At 52.3% G+C, this 21,453-nt stretch overlaps 10 protein-coding genes across 10 annotated transcripts; 8 read left to right on the top strand and 2 right to left on the bottom strand.

The window, feature by feature from the left end:
- Positions 1–1,716: 1,716 nt before the first annotated feature.
- A1O3_08835 (ER membrane protein SH3) lies at positions 1,717–2,463 on the top strand (the record flags this gene model as incomplete). The annotated part of the gene is made up of 2 exons (XM_007738931.1): positions 1,717–1,756; positions 1,820–2,463. The coding sequence occupies 2 exons, from the start codon at positions 1,717–1,719 to the stop codon at positions 2,461–2,463; spliced, it is 684 nt and encodes a 227-aa protein (XP_007737121.1).
- Positions 2,464–3,011: 548 nt separating this feature from the next.
- A1O3_08834 (uncharacterized protein) lies at positions 3,012–3,965 on the top strand (the record flags this gene model as incomplete). The annotated part of the gene is made up of 2 exons (XM_007738930.1): positions 3,012–3,850; positions 3,908–3,965. The coding sequence occupies 2 exons, from the start codon at positions 3,012–3,014 to the stop codon at positions 3,963–3,965; spliced, it is 897 nt and encodes a 298-aa protein (XP_007737120.1).
- A 603-nt stretch (positions 3,966–4,568) lies between these two features.
- A1O3_08833 (uncharacterized protein) lies at positions 4,569–4,844 on the top strand (the record flags this gene model as incomplete). The annotated part of the gene is made up of 1 exon (XM_007738929.1): positions 4,569–4,844. One exon carries the CDS (start codon positions 4,569–4,571, stop codon positions 4,842–4,844), a length of 276 nt encoding a protein of 91 aa, XP_007737119.1.
- Positions 4,845–5,522: 678 nt separating this feature from the next.
- A1O3_08832 (uncharacterized protein) lies at positions 5,523–7,193 on the top strand (the record flags this gene model as incomplete). The annotated part of the gene is made up of 1 exon (XM_007738928.1): positions 5,523–7,193. The coding sequence occupies one exon, from the start codon at positions 5,523–5,525 to the stop codon at positions 7,191–7,193; it is 1,671 nt and encodes a 556-aa protein (XP_007737118.1).
- Positions 7,194–7,255: 62 nt separating this feature from the next.
- A1O3_08831 (uncharacterized protein) lies at positions 7,256–8,512 on the bottom strand (the record flags this gene model as incomplete). The annotated part of the gene is made up of 1 exon (XM_007738927.1): positions 7,256–8,512. The coding sequence occupies one exon, from the start codon at positions 8,510–8,512 to the stop codon at positions 7,256–7,258; it is 1,257 nt and encodes a 418-aa protein (XP_007737117.1).
- Positions 8,513–9,053: 541 nt separating this feature from the next.
- On the top strand, positions 9,054–11,261 carry A1O3_08830 (uncharacterized protein; the record flags this gene model as incomplete). The annotated part of the gene is made up of 3 exons (XM_007738926.1): positions 9,054–10,067; positions 10,124–10,724; positions 10,780–11,261. 3 exons carry the CDS (start codon positions 9,054–9,056, stop codon positions 11,259–11,261), a joined length of 2,097 nt encoding a protein of 698 aa, XP_007737116.1.
- A 449-nt stretch (positions 11,262–11,710) lies between these two features.
- On the bottom strand, positions 11,711–14,873 carry A1O3_08829 (Ca2+ transporting ATPase, sarcoplasmic/endoplasmic reticulum; the record flags this gene model as incomplete). The annotated part of the gene is made up of 3 exons (XM_007738925.1): positions 11,711–14,500; positions 14,550–14,707; positions 14,756–14,873. The coding sequence occupies 3 exons, from the start codon at positions 14,871–14,873 to the stop codon at positions 11,711–11,713; spliced, it is 3,066 nt and encodes a 1,021-aa protein (XP_007737115.1).
- A 1,471-nt stretch (positions 14,874–16,344) lies between these two features.
- A1O3_08828 (14-3-3 family protein) lies at positions 16,345–17,264 on the top strand (the record flags this gene model as incomplete). The annotated part of the gene is made up of 4 exons (XM_007738924.1): positions 16,345–16,374; positions 16,437–16,711; positions 16,762–16,849; positions 16,905–17,264. 4 exons carry the CDS (start codon positions 16,345–16,347, stop codon positions 17,262–17,264), a joined length of 753 nt encoding a protein of 250 aa, XP_007737114.1.
- An 891-nt stretch (positions 17,265–18,155) lies between these two features.
- On the top strand, positions 18,156–18,349 carry A1O3_08827 (uncharacterized protein; the record flags this gene model as incomplete). The annotated part of the gene is made up of 1 exon (XM_007738923.1): positions 18,156–18,349. A coding segment is annotated over one exon (192 nt), but the record flags the coding sequence as incomplete, so codon positions are not given.
- Positions 18,350–19,118: 769 nt separating this feature from the next.
- On the top strand, positions 19,119–20,957 carry A1O3_08826 (uncharacterized protein; the record flags this gene model as incomplete). Its single annotated transcript, XM_007738922.1, has 3 exons — positions 19,119–19,292; positions 19,342–19,845; positions 19,983–20,957. The coding sequence occupies 3 exons, from the start codon at positions 19,119–19,121 to the stop codon at positions 20,955–20,957; spliced, it is 1,653 nt and encodes a 550-aa protein (XP_007737112.1).
- Between the last annotated feature and the right edge of the window lie 496 nt (positions 20,958–21,453).

The following is a 21,453-nucleotide window of genomic DNA, read 5'->3' as shown; positions in this document are numbered from 1 at the left end:
TACCGCATCGCTGGAACCGTGACTGACACAATGTGGCAGAATGTCCCCTGCTCCGGAGGCAGGCGAATTGATTATTGGATCAGGCGAATGTGTGGGGAGTTGCTCAGGTGGGTGGGCCCGGCGCTTCCTCGACGTCCTACAGCCAGTTGTTGGAGATGACAGACCAGGGGCTGAGACCGGTCTGGTGATGTCGCGTGGTGATTGGGAGATATGCTTGAGCCCCTTCAGCTGGTCAGTAGGACAGTGGACACGAAGACACCGTTTTATTTTTGGATGTCTTGCTGAGGAGGGGTTCAGCGCTTACGAGTACGGTCGGTGGCAATAGTCCAGTCACAGGTTGTGGTCCTGTACCAGTATATGCGAAGCGAGGGGCTTCTGAGGATATTCATAGAAGAGCTACAGTCCTCCATCCTGTACGTCGTGGTCGGTCGTGCTGTGCTTGCTGAGTTACGTTCCCTGTGTTTCGAGTACAGGTTGGAAGAGGAGACCTATCCGGACAGAGAGTATGAGTAATACGGAGTACGGAGTACAGGTACCTACCTACCTAGGTTTCGAATCCTACCCGACTCTTCTTCTTCGGGCCATGGGTCATGAAACTATCGTGTCAGTTCATCTTGTCACATGGCCCTGCATGCAGTAGTGCGTCCCATTGTGAGTTCAGTGACAGCCACAGTGATGTACCTCGATATGGGGTATCTGAGATACACTGCCCCCTTAAACGTTCAGGGGGCCTCGCTGTGATCCTTAGTGCCCTACGGAGCAACTGCACCGGGTATCCGTAGCCGTACAACGAGGTGTGAGACGAACGGGGATGAGTTGCCCGCAGCTAATTAAACACCAAATGGGATCAAGACCGAAGGGGTGCGCCAGAAGAGTTCGCTTTGGGAATAATGCCCGAGATGCAGTCGGCTTGGTCACATCGTCAGCTTGTACGGAGTACTCAGTGCGGGCCGGCTTTGGTAAGAGGTCGTCCGTCTGAGGTACTATGGAGTATGGAGTGGGATAGAGGCGTGTGCAACGTCTTCAAGAGCGGCTGCCACACGGACGGGCCCGAGGGCATGCCGGCTTTCGAAGGAGGAGAGATCGGAGGCAACATTGAGTCCGGAAAATGTTAGATACTTACAGCCCAGTTTGTAAGAAGTACTCCGTACGGAGGATGGATACATACCTGACACCCACCCTTAGCCCTGCTTGCATATGCTTCGGGATGTCGTGTGGCCTGTCCAGCGACGACAGATTCGCATCCCCATCAACGATATACATGTACGTCCTCCGTATCAGGCTAGTGGTCGGAGAAACGATGCTCCGTGTCCGCGGGAAATCTTATCGCTCGTTATCGCTGGTGGAGAAATGAATGCAACATCAAAAGTTCGTCAAGCTCCTGGGCAATGTACTCCGTACCCTTCCCAGCCGCCATTCTCCGTGCGATGGTTGTGCATGTCCCAACTAAATCTTGGATCATCTGAATCTTCCTCTGAACCTTGTCTCATACCTATTGATATTTGCGCTTGGAGCCGATACACCCTTGTTTTTGCCGCAACTGTTGGGTCGGGAAGCAAGAACGGTGCGCACCATCGACATCAATCAATACCACCACGACTTCTTCACCACTGCTTCTTTCTCGGCTTAAGTAGTACCTAGTCAGCACCGACAGCTACTCTACTTGCGCTTTTCACTGTCCGCTGTCGAAGCCAAAGCTCGCACAACCAAGTCACAATGCCGTCAGTTCCATTCGCGACCTTTCTCATCATTTGCCGTAAGTAGCACCAGCCTTTCCCCACCGAATGCAGATGCGAAAGGACTGACTCTTTTGTTATAGCCGTCTCCTTTTTTCTAGGCATTATCTTCTCCCTCTTCCCATATGACTACCCGCTTCTATGGTCTTCGTCGCCTACGCCTGCCGCCCATTTCGATGCCATCGAGGCGCATTTAAAGCTGCTACACCATGCGCCGAATCTAATCCAGCGGATTTTACATATCATGCTCACCATGGGCCTCTTGGGCCTCGTCACCAAGCTCTATAAACCCAGCGAGTCGAATATGTTGTTTGACGGTGGCAGTCTGGTCCTCTACATGGTCGCGGTAATTGTGTATATTGCCAACATTATCAAAGGGCTTCGGATTGTTAGCGAGGGGTCTTATGGCTTGGGTCTGCAACAGTTGACGGAAGACCAGCGCGACAACGTGGATATGTCAGGCCATGATGTAGACACAGGGGATAGCGTGCTAGGCAGGGAGGACAACCTCAAGGTGTTGGCCGCGAGCAACACCATTCTGGCTTTGGTACTGGTTGGAGTCTTGGTCCTGCAGATTGGTCAATGGTACGCAGAGCGGAGTGACGAGCGCGCCCTCAAGGAGTTTGAAGAGAGAGAGGAGGCGGAGCGTGAGAAGAAAGAAAGCGAAGGGCCTAGTTCGTCTGTGAAGAGACAGAGCAGCGGACGAGAGGGCAAGAAGACTAAATGAGTGAGTCGGGGTGATTCGGGGAAAGGAGGATTGACGATGGCTCCTTCTTTATTCCCGGCCAGCATAAATACTGTGGCATTTGTTTTCAGCCCTGTTTAAATTGTTGACCGACCATCAGCTGATAGGGGGTTGTGGTCACAAAAGTCAAGTGGGCGAGAATCTGGAAACTTAGGAGGGTATAGTCAGCTCGTGATATTACCACGACAATTTAGAATTGGGTGCCGAGTCATCAACTGGCATTTTCTGCGAGGATGTGCTATACACGCGGTAGTGAGGATAGTCTCACAGTGTAGCGATCCCATTCACGTGGTGGACTGACTTTGTAGGCATAAGCTGAGTGCCAGGGGCAAATGCCCAGGCCGGGGAAGAAAGAGAGTGTGATTGGTCCAAGAGAAAGGTCGGCCGGCGCAGAGGAGCAGAATTGTTGCCAGCCTGCTTTCGTCCGTCACGCGTGATTTTCTGTCTCCCCTCGCACGAAATGCAAATTCCTGCATATTGTTCGCCCTTTCTACCCAGCAAGATATTGGACCCTGCCACAGCTACCTGACATGGCGAACTCGAAACAGGTGGCAGAATTGCCACGCTTCCTCCTCCCCCGTTTGACTTGGACTACGACTTCGTTCGTCCAGGCTGCTCCGCAGACAGTTCACATTTCCCCTACAATTAATCGAAAGCCCAGCCTCCCATCATTTCAAACAGTCTCCAAGCCTCGTACAATACATAGCAGCGCTGCTAGAAACTTGAACATTTCCAAGACTCCGTGCTCCCCACGATCTCTGAGACGACCACAAACCTACGCCCAACCACTACCGCCCGACTCAGCTCCAATCCGGCACAATGGCGTCTACGTCGCCACTTATAAACCTGCGCGCAAGGCCTTCTCCTCGAGTACAGTGCAGAGGAAGGAGCACCATTTTGACACATTGAAATTTGTCCAGAGATTAAAAGGGGAAGGGTTTAGTGAAGAGCAGGCTGTGGCCATGATGCGCGTTTTAAACGACGTGATAGAAGAGTCCATTCAGAACCTCACTCGGACCATGGTTCTTAAAGAAGACGCGGAGAGAACAACATATACCCAGAAGGTGGACTTTGCCAAACTCAGGAGCGAGCTGTCAAACGCCGACAGCACTGAAGCACAGCTCACACGGTCAAGCCATGAGCGCTTGTCCAGCGACCTGGCGAAACTGAGCGCAAGACTACGCGATGAGATCGGTCGTACTCAAGCTAGCGTGCGTTTAGACCTGAATCTTGAGAAGGGCAGAATACGAGAAGAAGCGAATGGTCAAGAGATGCGTATCAAGGAAACCGAAGCCAGAATCGAGCAGGAGGTCGCCGGACTCAGGGAGCGTGTTGAGGCAGTAAAGTTCTCGACCCTGCAATGGCTCATGTAAGTACCAGTATCGAATCTGTGCGCTGCGGCATAGGTTGCTAACTTCCATGACAGGGGTGTTTGCACAGGCACAGCCGCATTGATTTTGGGTGCCTGGCGTCTGTTGATGTGAACTGGAATTCATTTCCGTTCTGAACTGGGGTTCATCCATCGCAGGGTCCTTCCAAGTTGGCAACATATATGAGGTGCACACAGTGCATACCCTCTACGCCTCCTCAACTACAGTTTGACCCGGGTGAACAGTTCCCTCGATCGGAAGCCAGCCCTACTCCAGGCTTGTATTTCTGACATGCTTGCTAATCATTGGATCCGCCATCGGACCCCTGGAGAGACTGAGTCTACGTGCTGTCTATGGATATAGGAGGCTATATCTCTATTAGTTTGCCATCAATTTATGGCAAACTTGGGGGGTCAGGGTGCACGATATTGATCTCGTCTACTTCCTCGCCTTCTTATACCTACCAACAAAAACACCTGGCCATCAGTGGACATACTCACGTCCGCAATCAAACAATCAGCCGGCAACGTGTTTGCAATAACACCGCCCTTCAAACCATGGGATATATACGACACCTTGTCCAGAGACCTTTGTCCAGAGACCCTTGTCCAGAGACTCTTGTCCTGTCGACCACAAACGTCCCTTCTACACCTTTCCCTGGCCATCTCCTCGTTTCAAATTCATGCCACCTCCCTGAACCCGGTGGACGTACAACTCATGAACTTCCCAGTTAACTCGCTACCATATATCAAGGGTCTCAAGACCCCCGCTCGAGACTTTGCAGGAACGGTCCTGGCAGCTGGCCAAAGTACTGAGTTTCAGAAGGATGATGAAGTCTTTGGCATCAGTATGGCATTCGATGGCACCGGCTTCCTGGCCGAGGTTGCTCATACTGATGCTGGAAAGGCCGAAGCACCTTTCATGGACGCAGCCCCGTCCGAGAATAAATCGGTAGTTCTCGGTGGCTCTTCGGAGGTCGTGCATTATACCTGACGCAGCCCAGGATGGTGCTCAGATGGGTGTTGGGATACGTGGGTTTAGGCAAATCATACCAATGCATTCTTCTTGAAGCAAGAAAGATGGTTGGAGGAGACTTTCCGACTTGAACCCGAGAAGGACGTCACCGTCCACAGTGTCTTCGAGTTTGGAAAGGCGAAAGAAGCATTTCAAGCTGCATACAGGTCCTGTGAGAGGAAAAGTTGTAGTTGAAACTGTAGATGTCGCTTGTTAAATCATCTAGCAGTATTCAATGTGTCTGGATGAGGAAGCAGCCCTTCCACCGTCGGGAGCACTAGATACCTTGTCCTCGAAATACAGGTGACTACCATGGCTTCACGGCAGGTCAGTAGCCCAGATATGACCCGGGGACTACGATTAATGGGGATAATTCACCGTTAGCAGCGGTTCATAATGTGGAAGGTACCTATTAGGCAACTCTATGATGGTCATGGGTCCTTTGGTTCTACGGAGTACTAGTATTTTCAGTGATGGCACATGAAAGCGACTGACTGACTGTTTAGACATATGACACACTGCCACAGTTGTGCCACGTAGTCTAAACAGACTGATTCCCTTGTTTGAGCATTGTATTCTTTTCATATACGATGTCATGATCCATCTTCGCCGCTCCAAAGGTCCTGTCCATCCTCCTTCCATCCCTCCATCGGCGCCATGAAGAAGTCATTCATTGACCGAATCTTTCCCCATTCACCAGGGGATGCCCTTCCACAGTATGAGAACGATCTATCAGGGCCGTCAGGGACTCCTTCTCCACCGCGTATTCTATTGCAAGATTCAGTGGCATCCTCTTCACGCAGCGGCAATGCTTCCTCCACTCTCTCCACGCGCCGAACAACCCAAACGCTGACAGCATCCTTGGTGCGCTACGACGACCCTTTTCTACCGGTCGAAAGAGCGGCCAAAACCCTCGAACGAACTCTTCAGAGCCTCCTCGACGCTCAGTCCGAAGGTCTTCTGGCCGGTATTGGGAACCAGGACACGAATGATGCATCCTCGGCTGGCAGTCTTACACCCACCCCTTCCCTGGCGACGTCGCCCCAGAGACATATACAGGCACCAACAATACCTATACGCCAACCCAAAGGGAGGAAGATCACACTGCGCGGGGCTCGTCGAGGTCTAGTCAAATCTATGGCAGAATTTGCCCGTCTAAAAGATTGGGAATTGACCCTTATTGACGAAGAAGTCGCGGCCAGAGCAAATGCATTGAAACAAGCTTCTAATCTGGAAAGCCAAAAGAAACTTCTGGAGGACGACATAGCGAAAATAAATGCCGATGGCGGAGCGGCTACTCTGCGGGCAGAGGCGCAAACGGTCGAAGAGGAAATCCAACAGTTGGAAACAAGGCTGCTGGAGCTGAAGGTCCACCATAGACAGCTCATCAGTCGAGCTCGAGAAATTGAAAGCTCTAGGGCTTCTAGACTCAGCTCCTACGCGGAGTCCTTACGACTGAACGACAACAAGGTCAAGTCCTTCCTTCACCAACCGCCTATTACCCAAAGTTTAGGCAGAGCCCCCAATCCTGGCATGTACGCGCTGAAACCCGACCGACGCACGCTCCAGATGGCCGAACAGCAGTGGACGTCGGAGGTTGAGGTGCTGAACTTCCGAAAAACGGAGGTTGAGAAGGAAAAACGAGCACTGGAAGAAGGCTCAAAGTTGTGGCAACAGGTGGTGCATCGTGTTCTTGGTTTCGAAACCGAACTTCGAGCGCAGACCAACGACTTGTCCCAATCCCAGCTTCGAGCTTTTGGTGGCGACGCTCTCACAGAGACCTCTGTAACAGCAGCGAAGGATGGCTTGCTTCAAGTTGTTTTCACGAAGTTATGCACGCTCATCACGTTCCTGGAGGACGCTCTGGCCAAGGCCGAGTCGAAAAATTGGAATCTCCTTATTTGCTCGATTGGGGCCGAACTTGCCGCTTTTGATCAAGCCCGTGAGGTGCTCCAAGAAATGGTCGGCGTGGATAATAGCTTACCAGACCATCCTTCTGGTAACGAGGACCTCGTTGATGCCGAGCAGGAGGATGCTCCGCAGAAGGATCATATGAGCGGCGGCCTCGTCGAGACTGATGGAATAGCGCCACGCAGTCCAGGAGAAAGCAGCAATCACAGTCTGGAGGAGACCCTGCGAGAGTTTGGGAAGGACCTGGATAGAGGCAAACAGAAGGAAACCTATGGTGGTTTGGGCATTGAGTTGCCACGCCGGGGCCTTGACGCCGTCGATAACAGCCTCGGGTCTCAGTCAAGGACAGCAAACGATCAGACGTCTGAAAGCGAGGACGACGATCCTGGCCCGGAGTTTCTGCTTTCGCATACCTGAGGCTGGAAGGATGACTCCCGTAAACTGTATTAATAGATTTGAGCGTGCATGGTGATTTGTACTCATTGTCCAGTAGTACTAGCTCTCATTTCCGACAGCCTCCTTCTGATCTCGGTGCTACTAATCTTACTCTCGAAGCTCTCCTGCTTTTCTTGTCCTTCTCCTTCCTCCTCGGCCATCGCGGCCCTCGCATCTAGAACGTCGACTTCGAAAATCTCCAGTTCCTTCCACCCCCTTTCCTTCCGCTTATCGTTCACAGCCTTCCCTCCGGCTCTGGTCTCACGGGAGATCACCAGCGCACTGATTCCTTCATCAGTGATGGTCGGTCCAAAAGGATCGGAGATCTGTGTATAATTGACGATGATGTCGTTGCCGTAAGTGACACGCACGACTTTGCCATTCGGGCCTGGCTGGTCGATGTGCTCGGTTTTTGTGATGGAGGGTACGTCTGGGTGGAATGCTAGGATTGAATCAATGAACTCGGCCGTGCGTTGTTGGCGGAGCGACCACGGTTCAACGACAGCCGCATACTTCTTATTCACGAGCAATGCGTCTCCGGTTATCCCCACCGTGATGAGTCGGGGGGTCTCCGTATGCGAAGAAAAACCGGACGGCTCAGCAGCGAGGACTGTGGCGGTCAAGAGAAGCTTGTGTCCAATATGGAGATGGTCGAAAGTTCCGCCCACAGCGACAGACTGATGCGTCGTCACCGGGCCGTCTTCGTGGACGGAAGTCTGGGAGCTGCTAGGCTGGATGATAGCAGGACCGCTGGGCAGCCGGTGCACAGGCGGAGCACTTCTGTTCTTCTCGGATTGCCACGCCGTAATGAGGGACCTGAGATTTTGTTCGCCAGTCTCGCCCTCGACTGAGTATATCGTCGTGTATGGGCGGGCGGCCAACCCAAAAGTCTGGATATCAACAATGGGGCCAGATAGGGCTTGCTTGCCCCTGACCCCACGAGGCAACTGGTCGACTCGACTCTCCAGCAGGAATATCCGCACATCCAGGCCGCCGGGGAAATCCAATTCGACTTTGTTATCCGCTGCCACTGCACAGATCAAACTATACGTTTCTGACAATAGCCGCTGGACCGAAGGGAAGACGGCGGAACGAGGGATGTTGGGCGATACTGGGTATGATGGAGACAGGACAATGGCAATGTCGAGTCGTGCAATGGCTTGGGATTTCGGCTGGGCGAGTCGGGGGAGGAGAGTTTCAAGTGTCCTTTTGTATGCTGATATCAACGAGGCTGTAGTTGACGGAAGCGCAAGGGCGGGAAGAAGAAGGAGGGAGATTGTTTCCTGGTGGACGGGAGCCATCTTCGGGAACGTTACGGGAGTGAGTCCGTCTCAGCAATGGCAGTGCGAATGTTTAAAGAGCAGTCGTGTCTCGTGTCTGGCCAGTCAGTGATGCAACTGCCAGTGCCGGTGGTGGATGCTTGAAGAACTTCGCAGCTCTCTGGTAAGGCAGGCTCAGGCGCTTTCTTGATTCTTTGCTGCCGACGTTGGTCGACGATGCTCCGTGATTCTCTGACGATCCTCCCTAGAGGCGGTCGAGTCACTTAATACTCAATCCTGTACCACCACGGCCCAAACTTGAGCATGGAGCGAATACAAACATTGGCCTCGGAGGAGAGGGACTGCTGCGGGCTGGTTGGCTCCTCGGCAGGTGTAGTCCGCAGTCCGCAGCCTGAGTCCGCAGTCCAGATGTCAGCGCAGAGCAGCGCAGCGCAGCCGTCAACAACGAACCGCCCACTCACGGCATTACCGTCGCAAACTAACTGCTAGGCTGGCGACAAATAATAAATAATAGAACAGAACCCTCCGGAGGGCTTGTTTCTCTGCTTGACTCCTTAGTACTATGCCCTTTCACATTCCTCGGCACCAGCACCACCTCTCCGACCCTCACAACGGCCACGGCCACGACAACTACTATAGTGCCGCCAATGCCATCTACTCCGCTGGCCAAACCCTGAGCTCTGTTGGCGCGCCAAACACTCAGTGGAACGAACCGGGTCAGAACCACTCGCTCACAACGGCTACCGAAAATAGATCCTATCGACCCCGACCTGACACCAACGGCAATGGCAATGGCAATGGCACCGTGATTCCCTATCGTCCTGGCCCGAGTAGTGCGTATCCTGGGGGGCAGCCGTCTGGGCCTGTGGACTCACAGCCTGGCCAATATCAACATCAAGCTGGCCTGGCACGGTCTCTGAGCCAACATAACCAGCAAGGAACCGCCATGAGCGACGTCCATCACTATGGCGCACCGCCGGCCTACGGTGGTGAAGGCCTCTCCATCAAAATCGACCCCTCGACACCTCAGCATCCCAACAGCGTCGCCAGCAATCCCATCCCTGGGACATTGCAACCTGGTCTCTCGGCCAGACCTCCTACTCTCGGCGCTAGCAACACTGCGCCGACACTTCCTACCCTGCCTCAGATTTCGACCCAGATGCAACAGACTCCGCTGTCTGCAAGACCAATGCTCAGTCACACACACAGCTATTCAAGATCAAGTCCCGGCGCAATGGACCAACCAAAATACAAACCCTTCTCGAATACCCCCGAACAACCCAAATACTCCTCTGCGTCCAACGCTTATATACCGCACACTCCTTTAGGGCCCTCGTCCTACTCGCCCTTGGGCCTGGCAGATATCAGGTCTCGAACGGACCCAGGGTTGCCCGAGCTCCCTATGAGCCCCAATGTGGTGCAGGAGGACGACGTTAGACAATACCCGCAGAACAGCAATTACACTGCACCTTGGCCTATATACGCAGTGGATTGGTGCAAATGGCCTCAGCGGTCTAACAATGGTTCCGCTGGAAAAGTCGCGATTGGCAGTTATCTGGAAGACAATCACAACCATGTGAGCAACTTTCGCCTTCAAGATAGGAAAACAGAGTGGCTGACAAGATTGAGCAGATTCAAATATTAGACACCCAGAGGTCACAAATAGACCCGGACTACCCCCATGGAGAGCTAGGGTTGGAGTTTGTCAAGACAGCAGAAGCTACACACGCATATCCTGTGACGAGGATACTATGGGAGCCGCCCTCATCGAATAAACAGACGACGGACTTATTGGCAACTTCCGGCGACCACCTACGCTTATGGTCGCTGCCAAATGAACAACTTTCATATGCATCAAACTCCATCACTCGCCCGGCAAACGCAAAATCCCCTCCTTTGGCCAAGCTGGCCCCGCTGGCTCTGTTGTCAAACTCGAAGTCGCCAGAACATACAGCCCCGATCACGTCGTTGGATTGGAACGTCGTCCAGCCCTCACTGATTATCACCTCTTCTATCGACACGACGTGCACGATCTGGGACATTCCTACCTTGACGGCTAAGACGCAACTCATTGCGCACGATAAAGAAGTGTACGATGTTCGATTTTGCGCCAATAGTGTTGACGTCTTCGTTTCGTGTGGTGCCGATGGGAGTGTTAGAATGTTCGACCTGAGGAGTCTCGAGCATAGCACGATCATTTATGAACCGTCAGACAAGCAACAGGACAAGAATTGTAAGCCCCTTGCAGGTTAAACCACCGTTTCCTTTATCTAACCAACATGAACTAGCACAACTCTCGGATCCTCTATCCACCTCACCTACGCGCACTTCGGGCGCTGGTGTGCAACCCCTTGCTTTCCCTCCTCCACTGCTCCGCATCTCTGCCTCGCCGCACGATGCGCACCTCCTCGCGACCTTTTCTCAGGACTCTCACATCATCCGCGTACTCGACGTACGGCAACCAGGGCAGGCTCTCCTCGAACTCAAAGGACACGCTGCGCCAGTCAACTGCATCGATTGGAGTCACACGCAGCGTGGTGTGCTAGCGTCCGGCGCCGATGACTGTTGTGTGTTGCTCTGGGATCTCATGGGCTCGACCGGCAATCCTCCCGCAGCTGGAGGAGGCGCGGCCGGCCTTGGTTCGACTCAGGAGAGAGGGCCGTCTGCCGTTTGGGACTGCGCGTATGAAGTAAGCAATTTAAGCTGGGCGCCAACCATGGGCACCCTAGGCATTTGTGGTGGGAAGGGGTTTTGGGGTGTGCAATTATGATACTTGTTCTTCTCTTCCAGGAAAAAGGATGGCACAGCATGCCGGGTGAGGTAACGCGGGTGGTATACTATGCATATGGCGCGTTTTAGCGAGACGGTGGATGGTGATGCATGATGCGGCATGCTTGAGCGTGTAGATTTGACAGGCCCTGATCAATGAATGGTATCTCATCGAATTCAAGTTCAATGGTAGAGCCTGACAACGCAGACCGCACTTGTAGGGTCCATGTTTCATCCCTACATCTGGCAGGCACCTACACTCTTTCAACATCGGGAGAGGTGTCAGCATGATTGAAAACAAAAGATCAGATCGGACAAGATAGCGACACATCCCCGAGGTTTCAGTCTTTTTCTTTCTGGCTCGACTATCTAGTAGGCCGGTCTTCTATAGTTCTAATGTCGGCAGCTATCTATCCCAACCCAGTTTAACCCGACTGTATTGGCTGTCAATCAACTCGCCTTGGCTTTCCCATTGGCAATGTGTCCATTACCTTCCCGCTTTGCTTGGACCGCTCCGGCAGGGGCCCTGGTGGTAGTCAGGAACATCAGCCTCTCCACAAACTTGAGCACCTCATCGATCAGGATGACAGGCGCCGAAATGTAGATGACGGCCAGCCACTCGGTTGAGTTGAGTGGTTCGATGGAGAAGAGCGCCTGGAGGAATGGAGTGTACAGAATGGCGAAATGCAGTGCCATGGACAGGCAGATGGCGTAGATCAGCTTCATGTTCTTCCAGAGCGGCATGGTCACGAGCGATTCCGAGGAAGATAAGGCGTTCATCGCGTTCAGCATTTCAATCACAACCAGGATCGAGAGCGAGATGGTCGACGCCGTCCGTGTGTAAACCGCGTTGGGCGAGAAGATCGAGCAGTCCACGTTGGCATAGAGTGGGTTCACAATTGAGCATTTGTGGAAGCTGCGCAGCTGGTTGAATGAGATCTGGGGGCCGGACTCGTAAAACATGTACCACCAAACATAGCCGAAAACCGTGGCCGCGCCAACATACGTGCCGATGACCATGTATCGGAAGAACAGCCAGCCGCTGACCAGAGGTTCGTCACGCTTTCGGGGCGTGCGTCGCATAACCTCATGGTCCGCCGGGTTGAATGAAAGCGCAGTAGCTGGGAGACCGTCGGTGACCAGATTCACCCACAGCAGTTGGACGGGGATCAGAGCTTCAGGTAGACCGAGGGCGGCAGTCAGGAAAATGGAGACGACCTCTCCGATGTTGGATGAGATGAGGTAGCGAATGAACTGCTGGGTGTTGCTGTAGATTGTGCGGCCTTCTTCGATGGCCACTTCAATGGTAGCGAAGTTGTCATCGGCAAGAACCATGTCGGCCGCCAGTTTGGCAACGTCGGTCCCAGAGCCCATAGCAACCCCTATATCAGCCTTCTTCAGTGCGGGAGCATCATTGACGCCGTCGCCCGTCATAGCTACCACTTCACCGGCTGCTTGCAACAGATCCACCAGTTTGGATTTGTGGGTAGGCTCGACCCGGGAAAATAGAGACGCTGTCTTTACGGCTTGTAGCTTCTCGCTTTCACTCAGCAAATCGAATTGTCTCCCAGTATAGCTCTTTCCAGAGAGGTCTTCGTCAGGGCCGAAGACCCCAATTTGTTTGCAAATGGTCTCTGCAGTGTTTTGGTTGTCCCCAGTGATGACAATCACTCTGATCCCTGCGTCTTGACACTTCCTGATGGAGGCTGCGACTTCCGGACGAGGGGGGTCGAGCATACCAACAAGACCAATTAGAGTCATGCCCTGCTCCAGCTGGGCGTACTCTTTCGTGGTCTCTGCCGTTTGCAGCAGTTTGTTGCCGTTGATGTTTTCCACACGGGCCAGGGCCAGAACTCGGAGTCCCTTTCGACCATAACCGACTACCTCTTCCCCAAGGAGACCGAGATGTTTCTTGCTTATAGGAACCTTCTTTCCGTTCGGGCCAAGCACGATGTGAGAACATCTTTCAACAATCGACTCAGGAGCACCCTTGACGAGCAGCGTCTGTTTGTCGCCGGTTCCGGCTAGCACCGACATGCTCTTGCGATCTCTTGAGAACTCGTACATAGCTTGCAATGGGAATTTCTCCTCGTAGTATTTGCTGGCGGAATGCACTCGTTCCGCTCTCGACAGGCCGTTCAAAGTGTTGTTCGTCGAGATATCGTCTGTGCCAATCTTCTCTACAAGGACTCGAAGAGCCCCCTCAGTAGGCTCCCCAATGCTTGAGAAGGTGTTGGTTTTAGCATCATATGACAAACGCGACTCGTTGCATAGAGCAAGCACTTCCGTCATCTGCTTGATCGTGTTGGAGGTAACAGCAGGATTCTCGAGTTTCTTGCCTTTATAAAAAAGGTGTCCAAAGGGCGCAAAAGTGGTTCCTTCGACCTCGATTTCCTCCAGATCAGTGCCAGATTCGTTTAGATACACAATCTTCTCCACGCTCATCTGGTTTGTGGTTAGAGTACCAGTCTTGTCGGAGCAGATGACGCTACAACTTCCCAACGTCTCAACTGATGGCAGGCTCCTGACTATGGCATTCTTGGCTGCCATTCTTCTTGTCCCCAATGCAAGACAGGTCGTAATGACAACGGCGAGACCTTCCGGGATGGCTGCAACGCCCAATGACACTGCTATCTTCAAGTAATATATAGCACCTTTCGCCCAACTGCCGCCGTGTGACGGGTCGTTGAAATGCTGAATGTTGATGAGCCAGACCAGGATGCAGATAACAGTGATGACTTTGGCGAGGCTGTCCCCAAAATCGTTTAGTTTTTCCTTGAGTGGTGTAGGGTCCGAGATTTGGGATGTAATGCTTTCGTGAATATCGCCAATCGCAGTAGAGCTGCCGGTCAGAACAACAATGGCGACAGCATGCCCAGTGACCACAGTGGTCCCGGAGAAAAGCATATTGACCTGATCTTGTTTCACAGCTTGCAGGTCTCCAACAGTTGCACAGTCCTTGCTCACGCTTTCGCTCTCGCCAGTCAAAATGGCTTGATCAACTTTGAAACTGTTGCTCTGTATGGAGAGCAACCGACAGTCAGCCGGGATACGGTCTCCAACAGAAACTGTGATTATATCCCCGGGAACCAGCTCTTCCGCCTTGATCTTTTGGACTGTCCCATCTCGAATGACCTTTGCTTCATTTGCAGAGTATTCTTGCAGGGCCGCAATTGCCTTTTCCGCACTGCTTTCTTGTGTGACACCGACGATTGAGTTCAGAATGAGGATTGTCAGGATCTAGTCAAGAGTTAGACTCGACCACATCGTGTAGGGATTTCCAACATACCACTACTGGATCCACAAAGGCCGTCCAGTCATCAGACTCTTCAAACAAGGCCAGTACAAAAGAGATCGCGGCTGAACCAAGTAATATCAGAACCAACTGGTCTTTGAACTGTTCCAGAACGAGTTGCCAGAGTGGCGTCGGAGGGTCTTCAGGGAGCGCTGTAACAAGGTCAACACAGAACGTCGGGCTCTAGGCTTTGGGCTTACAATTGCTTCCATGTCGCTTCCTTGCTTCCGCAACTTGCGCAGACGATAAGCCGGCTGCTTCACTGACATGGAAGTACTGCAACACCTCTGAGGTCGACCGGACATAGGCCTGATCCATGACAAACTGGCCTAGGGAAACTCAAGGGAGCAGATTGAATGATCGTGGGATCGAACTGGGAGGACTGGGGACCGTCTGTGGGAATCCATGCACTTAGTAAGGCTGAGAGATTTTATCTTTCTATCCTGTCTGTAATCCAAGATCTACGTCAAAAGAGTGACTGCTGGAGATTCGCCCCACGTGGAGAATTGAACACGGTGGTATCTGCGGCTGTCGAAAATTCCAGACGCCTAGTAGCGGGCGCAGCCAAGGAGAGGATGAAGAATCCCTCGAGGCGGAAGTGCAAGGCGCCAAAGCCCAGTCTACGATGTACATCCTGTCCCACTAGTAGTAGTGAGTACTGCGTACTCCGTATATTCTACGGAGTATCGTGTGGCTTTAGGGATGAAAGGCATCTCCTGAATTCGTGGATGTTTACAGAAGAGTCCGATATTACGTACTGCCGATCTGGCCACCAAAGGAGAGTACACACTTCTGCAGGACCGGCAGGTTGTGTAGGGAAAACATAGAATGTCTCATATAATCTTTGCCCTCCATGTATCCCTCTGGACCCTTTTGTCACGACCGAGGCATGTAACAGACAGTACAGAGTCAACGATAATGGCATGGATGAGAAAGGACAAGTATAGCGAGCTGTACTCCGTACATAGTGCTCTGTAGTTTGATTGACGTGGAAGTACGGAGTACACGGGGACCAGGCCACGCTTTTAATCATCGGTCAGCAGCGACTAGCCAACGGTCAAATCTGAAAGTCTGTAACAGTAGTGGGATGCCAGTTGGCGAATGCCATTCGCTGGACGATAAACAGCAGGAGGCAGCCTGGCTTGGATGGCGTGGACGAGTCAGGTTACGAATTGTGGCTTGGTTGTCACGGTGAAAGTAGACACGGTAATAAGGTGGTAGGTAGCAGGGACACGTACCGCAACGCAGTGGAAGGTTAACGCAGATCGAGTGAATTCGTGATGTGAGGCGCCTGTGTATCACTCGTAATCCAAAGACGGCCTAGCCTGTTGGTGCTGGGCGCTTTAAGCACTTGCTCTTCCTAAGCCTGCGCGACCCCCATCCTAATCCCATCACCACAAGCACACTCAAACACTGCGCTGTTCCCATCATCAGTCTTTCGATTCCTCCTTCAATTTCCATCTACTGTCGTCCAACCTTCCACTCTACTCGAATTCACACTCGTCTACACTCTCCCTTTTGTGAAATCCTTCAGCAGTCGACACAATGGCTAGTGCTACTGATGTGAGTCTTCTCATCCCCGCCTAGAGGTCTGGGCTCAGCTCGTGCCTGTCCGACCTCACCAAACCCCCAATCTCTTCCGTGATAAGACACCATGCTGACGTCCATGCGAATTCTAGCGCGAAAGGTACTCCTGGGCTTCCGAGTTGTCTCCTAGTCTATCCTCTGACGATATCCCAGCAAAACTTTCCTTGCGAGGCTCTGCGAGCAGGCCGAACGCTACGATGAGATGGTCAACTACATGAAAGATGTAGCCAACGTACGTCAAACCCTTTCCCGAATCAAACGGCACGGTCCATTGATCTAATCTATTCTTTCTAGTTGGGTGGAGAGCTATCCGTTGACGAGCGAAACCTCCTCTCCGTTGCATACAAGAACGTCGTTGGCACCCGACGTGCTTCCTGGCGCATCATCTCTTCGATCGAGCAGAAGGAGGAATCCAAGGGCTCCGAGAAACATGTTGCTATCATCCGTGAATACCGCCAGAAGATCGAGACCGAACTTGAGAAAGTCTGTCAAGATGTCCTTGATGTCCTGGACCAAGCCCTTATCCCAAAGGCCGAGTCGGGAGAGTCCAAGGTCTTCTACCACAAGATGTAGGTGTGCATAACTCTTTGCGTACGATCAAGCCTGACACAGTCGACAGGAAGGGAGACTATCATCGTTACCTCGCCGAATTCGCCTCTGGAGAGAAGCGCAAGGTTGCTGCCACCGCTGCCCATGAGGCTTACAAGGTATGCCAGCTGCCTTATGCGCAAATCCAAGAATCAAAACTGACCCCCACGTTAGACTGCCACCGATGTTGCACAGACGGAATTGACTCCAACACACCCCATCCGTCTCGGTCTCGCACTCAATTTCAGCGTCTTCTACTATGAGATCCTCAACTCTCCCGACCGCGCCTGCCATCTTGCCAAGCAAGCCTTCGATGATGCAATCGCCGAGCTCGACTCGCTTTCCGAGGAGTCTTACCGTGACAGCACTCTCATCATGCAGTTGCTCCGAGACAACTTGACATTGTGGACGTCGTCTGATGGCGGTGAAGCCGAGGCCGGGCCTGCTGGCGAAGCTTCCAAGGAAGAGAAACCTGCCGAGACTTCTGCACCGGCCGAACCAGCGGACAAGACGGAGGCCGCTCCTGCTTCCTAGAAAGATTCATGGCCGATGGGCAGCCGTGCACTCTTCCGCCCTTGGGCGACTCTTGCTTACGACTGTGTTTTGTGGCAGGATTGTTTCTCAAATGGCAGCCTTTTGCACCGCTCGTCTTGTGAGCACGGATTCTAGGTAATGCACCGGGCAGGCGTGGGTGGAGTGATTTGTTCAAGGGTGAGATAAAGGCAGAGAGAGAACCGACCCTGCGAAGAGATCAGGCAGGGCACATTCCCCAAGATCCCCTCTATGTCCAATGCTATTCAGAGCAACACTGGTTTTCCCCTTTTAGTCTCCTACGATACCACATAGCTTAGCTTTGGTGGACTGATGAGTGGAGTTAGCAAGCGTGCGAAAGGTCCACAATCACACTTTGTTGTCTGGACTCTTGTTGAATACAGCCTCCTCCAGGTAACGCGTGAGCCAGATTCGCAGTCGGCCACAGCCCATCCCTTCCTTTCCACGTGATGCCATAGAAGGGCTCTGGTTTCGACGTCTACCACTGATACTAATATTACTACGGTAACAGCTACCTACTCACCAACGTTCAAGTTAGTAGTATGGTGTTAGCACCTTGCAGGGTACCTTAGGAGGAAAGTCGTGATATCATTTCTGCTCCCAGACAAAGAGTTGCCTGTGGACCATTAATGTAGACTCGACCTTGAGTTACAAGCGTTTACAGCTCCGTTCAAGACAACAACATTCTCTTCCTCCAACCAACGCCGTGGAGAGTCAGCATGTATCAAAAACTCCTCATCTCCTGACCCTCTGCCAGTTGATGAACCGCCCTGTCTGCTAGAGGCACGGGTGATCCTGGGCGAGATCCAGGCCAACCAAGACACAGTCCCATGGCGCTTTGCAGTCTCTAGGCTATTGGGTCGCAGATTGAGCATTGGTGGCCTGGCGCCTGGATCGCTGTACGTGGCCTGGCCTAAGAGTTTGGCACAGCAGGCCGGAACTCCCACCAGTGCTTTCAAGACACAGATGTTCAAACTATCGAGAATGCATATGAGAATGCAGGTGCCACCGCGACACATCCTAAGGCATACGGCGGCACGACCCAGGGGAAGAAAGAATCTGGTTAATTCAGAGAGGGTGGAAGGACGGGCAATTCTAAAGGGTACATTCAAAAAAGGGTTATTAATTGTAGAGAGGATCAGAGTTCTAGTGCTTCTACAGTACATCCCCTGTTGCGAATACTGTACGTCAACATCCTACATCGTTCAAACATTGAACAGTACAAGGCGGCGAGCTTCAGTGGACAAGAAGAGCTGTCTTTGTCCAACAATTTCTTGATCTTATCAATTACGCTCTAGCAATCTCCAGAATCTTATGATTCAATCGCAACGTCACTCTGGTAGAAGGCCTAAGGCTGGGTGCCAAAATACATGGCGGATTATACAGCGGGCTCAGTAGATAGCTGCTGTCTCTAGATATAGAATTTCAATACTAGAAATAGGAGAATTACTCTAGGGAGGCCGTAGAGTATATCTAGTATCTTAGAAAGATAATCATCCGGTAGAGCTAGAGGTTTCCCTAATCCTATCGAAGTAGCAGTTATACAAACCGCCTTTAATTCTGGCACCCACCCTAAGCCGGCAGGGAGTTGACGTGGAGATCCAGGGTCGGGTCCGGAACAAACCCCAGTGCCCGCTCTAGTATATACAGAGTACGGAGTATATACATTCATCCTCCGTACCGTGGCTGGTTCCTAGTTCCATCTACTCTTCATCTTATCCAAAAGTACGGGGACAGCTAGGAGATCTATCCGCCATGCCATGAGTTCCATGAATTCCCTCTAGGAAGGAGCCCATCTGTTCTCTCGGTTGCTAGCCGCAGCGACTGGCCCCAGCAATGGCTCTCGGTATCCTCGAACCAACCGTCGAACACGTCCCCGGTACCGTATATGTCTATGATGTCGATCGACGACAGGCTGAACTGCTTGAGACTGCTCAGAACCTGAAGAAAGATAAAGCAGGGCGTATAATTCTGGTGCCTCAACCATCAGACGATCCAAACGATCCCTTGGTGAGATTATCACGAAGACCTTCCCCAGAACTGAAGCTGATCAGCCTAGAACTGGCCTCTCTGGCAGCGCGACCTCATCCTCGGTATCCTCTGTTTCGTGTCGTGTCTTGCGACTACTGCCTCTCCTCTTCTTGCGGCTGATTCAGTCACTCTTGCTATACTTTTCAAGCATACTTTTCAGGATGCTGCTCTCCTAACCGCCTACCACCTGTGCGGCGTTGGTGTCGCAGGATGGCTGTTTGTGGCCTCCGCAAGAGTTTGGGGCAAAAGACATCTCTTCCTTTTAGGAGCCCTTCTGATGGTGGCGAGCTCTGCATGGGGCGGCTCGACGCACATGAAACATAATTACACCAGTATTCTCTGGAGTCGAGTATTTCAAGGGGTAGCCCTGGCGCCTTTTGAGACACTTCTGAATGCTTGTGTGGGCGATCTGTACTTCGTGCATGAGCGTGGGCCGAGAATGGTGGTCACGAACACCTGTCTATTCGGGGGGGCGTTTCTTACCCCAGTATTCGTGGGCATGATTGCAGCACATATCGGGTGGCAGTGGAGTGTGAGTGTTGCTTTCTCTTCATCTCTTGAGATTTTGTTCCGTCTCCAAAGCCAAGGCAGAGCAACAGCAAGCTCGAAGTCCACCCCATATCCGTGGGATAGTAAGCTTGATGGACGCATGCTAATGTACCTTCATAGTTCTATATCCTGGCCATATCTATGGCGCTGGGCTTCCTGTTGCTCTTCTTTTTTGTGCCTGAGACCGCCTACCGGCGTGCACACTCTCTTGATCTCGATATCCTTGCACAAGACTCGGCAGAGGAGTCGTTGCCACAACATCAGACCCCAGGCACCCGGGAATTGGACGAGAAGTCGCTACCTTCGATGAGTGTGTGGAATACGCCTCCGTCAAAGGTGTCCTGGACAAGGAGGTTAATGCCGTTCAATGGACGCAAAACGGACGAGGATTTCTTCAAACTGCTCCTGCGGCCATTTCCACTGTTTCTCCATCCCGCAGTCGCGTGGGCATGTTTGATCCAAGGCGTGATTATTGGCTGGACGGTCATGGTCGGGGTCATACTCTCCCTCATCTTCTTGGGTCCGCCACTCTTTTTCAACGAGGAGAAGGCCGGCAAAATGTACACCAGCGCATTCATCGGCAGCATCCTCGGACTTGTCCTGGCTGGCCTGTTCAGCGAAGTGATGACCAAGTTTATGCTCCGCCTGAACAAGGGAAAGTACGAACCGGAGTTCCGCATCCTGCTCGTGCTGCCAACATTGGTCTTTTCAGCCATTGGCCTCTATGGGTTCGGGATCACCGCTCAAGATGTTGCACGCTATGGTTGGATTGTTCCCGACGTTTTTCTTGCCTTTATCATCGTCAGCATGGTCATGGGCGCCATCGCTTCAGCGCAATACCTTCTAGATGCCCATCGTGACATCGCCGTCGAAGCCTTTACCAACCTGTTGATTTTCAAGAATATCTTCTCGTTCATCTTGGCCTACAATGCCTACAACTGGGTATTTGCGATCCGGATCCAGCATTTATTCATCATATTCGGTAGCATCGAAATCGCCATCTGCTTGTTGAGCATTCCGATGTATGTGTACGGCAAAAAGAGCCGGGAATTCTTCCATCGGCACGACATTCTGAGCATGACAAAACTGAGGTAGACAGTCACATCATAGTACGGATATATTTAAAAGGTCGATGGAAGACTGTTGTTTGTATCAAGGCACAATCGATTGGCCAAGACCAATCTCGATCATCTTTCGGGCCGAGACAGCAGTGCGCAGGCGCTGAAGGATCCGTGACAGGAGGCGGACTGGTGACATGGCCCCCAAGTCCCAGACAGCCACAGCGCGAGAAAAGGATGCATGAGCGCAGCGGCTCCAGCAGTGATGTGATGCAATCCCAAGGCGCGTATCAACTGCAAGAATTGTTGGTTCTTGAAACGCTTGGTTCGTGTGGCGTCCGCTTTGCCCGCACTCGGAAATTAGATCTGGCGGTCTTGGTCGCCGGTGATCTTGGGCTTAGCAGACCTCAGGACTCAGGAGAACCCGTCTGTTGATCAGGCCAAACGTCAAGCGCGAGGCCCAAGTGCCTTTGTCTTTTGTCAACATGAATTATCAGGATCGTTCAAGACACCTCTCTAGACATGAGTGGGAG

The sequence above is a fragment of the Capronia epimyces genome, assembly GCF_000585565.1.
Source record: "Capronia epimyces CBS 606.96 chromosome Unknown aczIQ-supercont1.8, whole genome shotgun sequence".
Taxonomy (NCBI): Eukaryota; Fungi; Ascomycota; class Eurotiomycetes; order Chaetothyriales; family Herpotrichiellaceae; genus Capronia; species Capronia epimyces.
The sequence above is the reverse complement of the archived record's forward strand: the minus strand, read 5'-3'. Positions and strand labels throughout refer to the sequence as shown.